The sequence below is a fragment of the Petaurus breviceps genome, unplaced genomic scaffold (assembly GCF_028583685.1).
Source record: "Petaurus breviceps papuanus isolate PSGF00001 unplaced genomic scaffold, PetGlider_PUasm1.0 79, whole genome shotgun sequence".
In the NCBI taxonomy this organism is placed as follows: domain Eukaryota; kingdom Metazoa; phylum Chordata; class Mammalia; order Diprotodontia; family Petauridae; genus Petaurus; species Petaurus breviceps.
The window spans coordinates 5,574,808-5,582,761 of record NW_027186523.1 but is presented as its reverse complement, the minus strand read 5'-3'; the positions used below and the strand labels follow the sequence as shown (position 1 = coordinate 5,582,761).

General features: G+C 36.8%; 1 protein-coding gene across 3 annotated transcripts in view; it reads left to right on the top strand.

Annotated features, from left to right (window-relative positions):
- The window catches only part of LOC138175799 (inositol 1,4,5-trisphosphate-gated calcium channel ITPR2), a 529,022-nt gene that overhangs the window by 443,895 nt on the left and 77,173 nt on the right, over window positions 1-7,954 (top strand). For all 3 annotated transcript variants that reach the window (XM_069106292.1, XM_069106291.1, XM_069106293.1), the window contains one exon: window positions 2,960-3,052. In XM_069106292.1, the coding sequence (XP_068962393.1) occupies window positions 2,960-3,052 (93 nt within the window). The remainder of the gene's footprint in view (window positions 1-2,959; window positions 3,053-7,954) is intronic.

Genomic DNA, 7,954 nt, shown 5'->3' with positions numbered 1-7,954 from the left:
AAAACCAAGCCAATACAGGGGAATCTTTAATTGCCATTACTATCACAGGGAGGAAGATGAGATTCTTTGAGACCCAACCCCCAAGGAAACCACAATCAGAGGGGACAGAATCATAAAGTATGCAACAGGAGAAAATCCAGTAGGCTACTGATGGATTATCACCTGGAAAGCTCTTCAGGTTCAGAAAAAATTGTGGTATTCCCCTTGGTCTGGAATTCCTGACCTGGTTATTTCACTTCAGGCTTGAGACTGGGCTGGGAGTTAAAATTGAGAGACCCAACACCTTCTCCCTCCTCCGCCCCCAACACACACACACACACACACACACACACACACACACACACACTCTACTCCACTTACACGGCAGGTCAAATAACTGTTGTGTACTTCTGTACTTCCTTGCTCAGTGTATATCCTAGGACTTCCAATGGATGCTTACTTTGGAAAGCTGCCCTTAAGTGTAAGTCCCCTCCTCCGTCCACTTAGGATTTGTGATCCAGCACTAGGTGGTGAGCCACAGCTTCCAGGAGGCACAAGATCAGGTCCCTCTGATGCTCACTCTTAGCTGACTACATGGGAAACATGGAAAGTTGGATAGGAAGAGGGGTTTCTCACAAGTACTTGTGCTTCAGGTCATCTTCTGCTTTGATCCTATAATTGATGCTATATTTCACAAGGCAACTAGGTGGCTCAGTGGATAGAGTTCCAAGTCCGAAGCCAGGAAGATTCCTCTTCCTGAGTTCACATGTGGCCCCTGATGCTTACTAGCTGTGTAGCTCTGGGAAAGTCACTTAACTCTGTATACTTCAGTCTCCTAATTTATGAAATGAGCTGGAGAAAGAAATGGCAAACCATTCTAGGATCTTTGCCAAGAAAACCCCAAATGGAGTCACAAAGAGTTGGACATGACAGAAAAAACACAATGACAACAATTCTAAGATACTCTAAAGAAATAAAGATTAACTTAAATAATTGGTTGGATATTTATTACTCATGGATGGGCCATGCTATTATAATAAAAATTATTATATTATTCACATTAATTTACAGATTTCATATTATTCTAACCAGACAATCATGAACATGTTTTATAGAATTAGATAAAATAACAAAATTCATTTAGAGGGACAAAAAGTCTAGAATGTCAAGGGAAATAAGGGACAAAATGGGAGAATAAAGGGAGAATAGTACTTCAAAAACTAAAATTATGCTGCATAACAGTAATCCTCAATGTAAGGGAGAACATTATAAAAGCTACTGCCTTAAAATGGATTTAGTTACTTTATGAGTTTTTTTTATTCCCTCTCATTGGAAGCATTCAAAGTAAATACAGTTATAAATTAAGACCTCTTCTGCCTCTAAGATTATATATGAAATGATTTCCTTTTTTATTCGATTTGTTCATTCATTTAGTTGGTCAGTTGTATTTGTCTTTCATTTTAAATTAAGTTTTAAGAAATAGACAACCTAGACGAATGTTTTGTGCTCTTAAGCTATATCAATCAGCCAACCAATTAATTAATAAGCATTTATTAATATCAAGTATTTATACTGTGCCAGACATAATGCTAAGCACTGAGGATACAGCAAAAGATAAAAAATAGTGCCTATCCTTAAGGATCATACATTCTAATGGGAGGAGACAGCATATAAATAAACAGATGTGTGAATATATCTATAGAGATCTATATAGAGAGACCATATGTCAATGTATAGATGTATGTGCACATATATATATATATATATATGTGTGTTTGTATGTAATACCCAAAGCTAGTATCATATACAATGATAAAAATACCAAAAACTTTTCCAATAAATACAGAGGTAAAGTAAGGATCTCCCCTTCCACTTTCCCACTATTATTTGATATAATTTTCAAAAAGAAAATGATAAAATGAGATGAGTGAAATAAATTATAAGCATGAACATAAATGAAGATATAAAATCATCCCTATTTACTGACTTAGCAATTTCTTATGTATAGCTCCTACATATAAAATCATACACAAACATACACACATATATTTGTGTGTATACACACACACACATATATATATATATATATTTATACATATACATATGCACATTCCAAGTAAATGGATGGCAAACTTAGAGTAGATGGCTCTAGCAGCTGGGAGAACTCAGCAAGGCCTCCTGCAGAAGGTGGTATTGGCTGAGTTTTGAAGGAAGACAGGGATTCTGAGAGGCAGAGGTGAGGAAAGAGAACATTCCAGGTATGGTAGACAGCAAAGAAGCAAAGGCAGGAATAGAGACGATCTAGCCTCATGTGAGAGGAACAATAAGTAAGTCAGTTTAGTTTGATGGTAGAGTATATGAAAAAGAGTAAAGCACAAGAAAATTTGAAAATAGGAAGGGGCCATGGTATGAAGAACTTAAATGCTAAAGAAAACAATTTATGTCTGATCATGGAGGTAATAGGGAGCCACCAGAATTTAATGTGCTTAGCATAGTACTTGGCTCATAGTAGGTGCTTATTAAATGCTTTTTGACTAATTGAGTTATTCTTTAGGAAAATTACTTCAACAACTATGTTGGAAAATGGATTGGAATGGGGAGAGACTTGAAGCAATGAGAATAATTATAAAGCTTTTACAGTATAGTCCAAATGAGAGGTGATGAATGCCTGAACTGGGGTGGGGGATGGAGGTGGGGGAACTGTGTGAGCAGAGAAAAGAGGACTAAAGGAAATATGTTTGAAGATGGAAATGACAAAACTTGTCAACTGATTGGATATATGAGAAGTCAGTGAGAGGAGTTGAGAATGACTCTGAGAATGATCTAGATAACCAGAAGAACAGTGAGGTTCAGAAGAGTGATGGGTTTTGGGGGAAAGATGAGGAGATCTGTTCTAGATATACACTAATATGATACATATGTGAGCTAGATATCATCTGTCACTTTTGTCTCTATACCATTTTGTTTTCTATTATGACAGGTAGTACTGAAGTTCCTACAATGACTCTAACTTCAATCATGGGATCATGTACTAAGGAGAATTGCTCACCTACAATACCATTTTCAAATACAGGTTAGTAGAAGGGAGGACTGGTATAACAAAAGAACTTAATATCTCTGAATTTGTATTTATATGATGAATATTATTAACTTATAGAGTGATAGTACAGTCATTCTATGATGTGTTAAAATGGAGGAATTGGGGAGAAGAGACATGAAAGAGGCAGAAGTCAGAAGATTTTAAACCTTCCTTCAGCAAATGGAGGACTATCAGAAAGGAGAAAGGTTGGGGCGGATAGGTGGCACAACGAACAGAGCAAGACACCTTTCCAAAGTAGATGCCAGTAGATGTTTAGGTATACAAAAGGTACTTCTACAGCTAAGAAAACAAAAAGATGGGTGACTTTGGACATTTCATAACAAGATTTAAGACTGAGGGCTCAGGAATTTAGCCAACTCTCTTTTCCATTCAGGGCTGGGGAACATGCAGCGTTGACACCACATGTGTCCCTCTCGGTCCTCAAGTGTGGCCCTTTGACTGAATTCAAACTTCACAGACCAAATCCTCTTAATAAAGGAATTTGTTCTGTAAAACTTGGACTCAGCCAAAGTCCACATGTGAGGACCTAGAAGGCCACATGTGGCCTTGAGGCCCCAGGTTAAGATCCAGCCCACTTAAACACTTACTGACCATACAACCATCAAGATTATCCCTAAGGCTCAATGGACTAATTTGTAAGATGCACATAATACCTACTCTTCTCAAGTATATTGATAATCAAATTAGATGATTTATCTGAGAATGTAAACTATAAGGTGCTAGACAAATGTAATATGTTATTATGATTATTTATTTAACAGGATTTGAAATACCTTCTTGCTCTAATAATTAGAAATGTGTAGAGACCAGGGCTATAGGTATCAGAAACAAGCAATGGGATCTTACACAGCAATAGCATTGTAAACCACAGCTTTACTAACAGCTATATGTACACCTGTCTGGTGGAGCAGAGCAATTCAACTGATTCCCAATGCTCCTTCACTGAAAGTAGAATGCATTCCTGTGCATATTTACATAGTCTCATAGTTTCAGCTGGTGCAGAATAGATTGAAATGCATAGTTTTATTGCTAATATGGATCAACAGCAGCAGCAACAACCATTGTAGCTTGCCATTCTGTTGTGTCTCACTTGTATCATAATCATAAGCCATTCCTCTATTGGAAAATGGATGTGTGATTTTGGACACATCAGTTAATGCTTCTAAGTCTCAGTTTTCTAATCTCTGGGTTAAATTACATGATGTCTATCATACTGTTAAGATGGATATTGTGCTCTCAGGTCAGCCCAGAAAAGCCTATTTAACCCATAATAACCATAAAGTACAGTACTCAGAGCCTTATAGAACTTAATTGCTCATTTTTCACTGGGAAAAAAAGTAACAAAATACAAGTAAATAACAAAATACAAGTAACAAATAGGAATAGCAGGAACAGATCCCTTCCCCTGCTCTGGGTCACTTCATGTCCTAATGATGAAAGCACACACATCTTACTTCCCCAATGAAGAGGGCTTCCAAGGTAAGTAATCCAGTGTCTTAAGATGCCCTGGCAAGAGAAACAAAATGAGGACATTGACTTTCCTGAGTAGCTATTACATTTCAAACAACTGGAGTAGGGACTGAAGAGTTTGAAATGGTAACTGGTGGTTTAGGGGATCCTTTTACTCTTGTGTTCATTTTGATGTTTAATATAATGTCAAAAAAAATTCACTTTTAATGGAAATTCATAAATAGATGGACCTAATTTGTTAGTTTTTGTAATCTATAGCATCTGTCATTGGTTTAAAAGCTCAGTGAAAGGGGCAGCCAGGTAGCACAGCGAGTAAGAGCACCGGCTCCAGTGTTGGGATGACCTGGAGATCTAATCCTGGGCTCAGACACTTATCACCCACCCAGAAACACCTGGCCGTGTAACCTTGAGCAAGTTACTTAACCCCAATTACTTAGGGGCAGCCAGGTGGCTCAATGAGTAAGAGTACAGGCTCCAGAGTCCAGATGACCTGGGATTGAATCTGGGCTTTGATGCTTAGCATCACACCCAGAAATAACTGGCCGTGTAACCTTGAGCAAGTTACTTAACCCCAATTGCTTAAAAAAGAAAAAGAAAAACAAACAAAAAAAGCTCAATGAAAGCCAAAGTCTTTTGTAAAACATCTCACTCTGTCTCAGAAATGTCTTCATATAAGATCAGTATAAATTTAATTTACAAACCCTAGTGAGCACCTGTAAAGGCCCTAGTTTGCTATTTTGTAAACATAAGAGACATATCACAAAATCACCAGAGAGAGAGAGGGTCATAAATAATCAGGCTCTCTGAAAAAAGGTCCAAACTTGCACTGATATGGAGACTGAGCCATCAGCTCCTAAGGATGATTTCTGCGGTTTAAAGTTAAGCTCACGGTCAGAAAATTTGCACTGTAATCAACAATTCTCTGTGAAGTAAAACTTGAGTTTGATGTCTTGGCTATTCATTCTTTTTTCTTAGCTGCAAAAGAAAAATGAAGTTTTTTTCTGGAAAAAAGAACAAAGTCTACTTCTGAGGAAGTTTTCAAAGTGTAGAAGAATTGGTCATCATTAAGATAATTTTCAGCTAGAAAACAAATTGGGTATAAGGGAAAAGGAAACACAAAAATGCATTAATGTTTTAGTGTTTTTCTTTGATAGAAAAGATTGAAAAAATACCAAAAAATCTAAGATTAACACCATTATTCATTTTGATTTCCTACCAGGTGTCCAGTGATTTTCTTTTCTTGTGGTTATAAATGATTTGAATCAATTCTATAATGAATTGCTTCTAACAAAAGTTTTAGTCTACCAAAGAAGGAATTTACAATTCCATTCATGCTGTTATAGTATGTTAATAACAATTGTTGTTTTCTGAGCTTCTCTAAAATCTGACTATGTTAGCTAATCACGTACTCATGGAATTGGTCTTTATTAAATGCCATGATTTTTGGTGGTCAATGTTTAAGTTTCCTAAAAGTTCTAGATTAGGCGGCCAGGTGGCTCAGTGAGTAAGAGCACCGGCTCCAGTGTCGGGATGACCTGGAGATCGAATCCCGGGCTCAGACACTCAGCATCACACCCAGAAATAACTGGCCGTGTAACCTTGAGCAAGTTACTTAACCCTGATTGCTTTAAAAAAAAAATTAAAAGTTCTAGATTGGGGGAAAAATCTAGGATCTCCTCAAAAGGGAATGGAATGTGAAATGGAAATGTGTAAGCCAGGTATAGGACATCTATTTATTTCTTTGATACCAAAGAAATATTTAACACAAGAGACTCACAAACTCACATTTAACAAAGAGTCAAAGAAACAGGAATATAACTTATTATTACTGTTATGCTTTCCCTGCATCTTAATATTTTACACCTCAAATGTGAAGTAGTTTTGCAGGCTGAAGAAGCTTTTCATTTTCACCTTGGCTCTGCACTATTCAGATTCATCCCTCCATGTACTCTGGTAGACCAATCCAGCAGTTGGGCTTCTGCCAGTGATCATCTCCAAGTACTGGAGTAGTTGTTAGGGGCTTCTTCCAAAGCACAAATGGCACCAGATCGCTTCGCAAACTGGAAATATCAATCTCAGGATGGCCTCATCTGCTTAAACAAACATCAATTTTACTAGTTGAATGAAGAATACACAAATAGAAATTAATATTTCACCAGTCTAGCAGTTGTGAGAAAATCCACAACCAAAATCACAACAAACAATTGGCTACAGTGGTAGACTCCTCTAAAATTTGATAATTCAGTTTGATAATTCAGCTCTTTCAGGGTAACAATTTAAAGTGTCAAGAATTCTCATGATGACTGCTTCACAGACATCAGCAAATTGTCACTTGTTAAGGTTCTGTTCTTTTTTAAAGATGTATTAACAGTAACTGAGGAGGTGGAGGTTGTAGCACCTGCAGCAGTATTTTCCCAGTGTTCTGATCTCCACTGCTTTCTTTCTTCTGCCTAAAAACTTGTTCATGTTTCCTCAGTCCTAACAAAGCAAACAAAAAGAAAACCAAAAGCATGTCCACTGTTTTCCTTTATATCTTTTCTCTCTTTCAATTTTTAACTTTAATTAGTGTTAATGATGATGATAGTAGCTAGCATTAATATAGTACTTTAAGGTTTGTAAAGTACTTTAAAATATCTCATTTTATCCTCACAAATACCATGGGAGGTAGGGCCACTTAATTGTCCCTATTATACTCTGTTTCAGATTTGAACTTAAAAAAAATTAGTTGTTGCCTCCTATTTTTCACCATTCCCTCACTCCTTAGTCTCTCCTTATAATATCTTTTCCATTCTCATATCATGGAAATTGTTTTTTCAAAGATCATAAGTGACTTTTTAATCAGTAAATACAGGAGTGTTTTCTCAGTTCTTATCTTCTTTAACATTCTGTGCATTTAATAGTTTTGACCAACCCCTTCTTACTGTTTCCTTGCCCTTACCTTCCAGGGAAAGGCAAAGGAAGAGGGAAAGAGAGAAGGAAAGGGAGAGGGAGAGAGAAAACAAGAGAGGGAAGTTTTCTTTAACATCTTAAAATTTTCTCACTGTATGGTTGCTTAATTCTATGACTGGTATGTAGCAAACTGAGCTTTCTTTCTTTCTTTTTTGTTAAAGCAATTGGGGTTAAGTAACTTGCCCAAGGTTACATGGCCAGTTTTTTTTTTGTATGGGTGTTAAGTATCTGGGGGACAGAACCGATCCCGGGTCATCCTGACTCCAGGGCCAGTGCTCTTATTCACTGCACCACCTAGCAGCCCCCAAACTGAGCTTTCTTTATAATGGCTCTTAGCTCCTACTGAAATGTTAGATCTCTTTCTTTTTCAGTACCTTTTACATTATCAAATCATATACATTAACATAGATAGATAGATAGATAGATAGATAGATAGATAGATAGATAGATAGATAG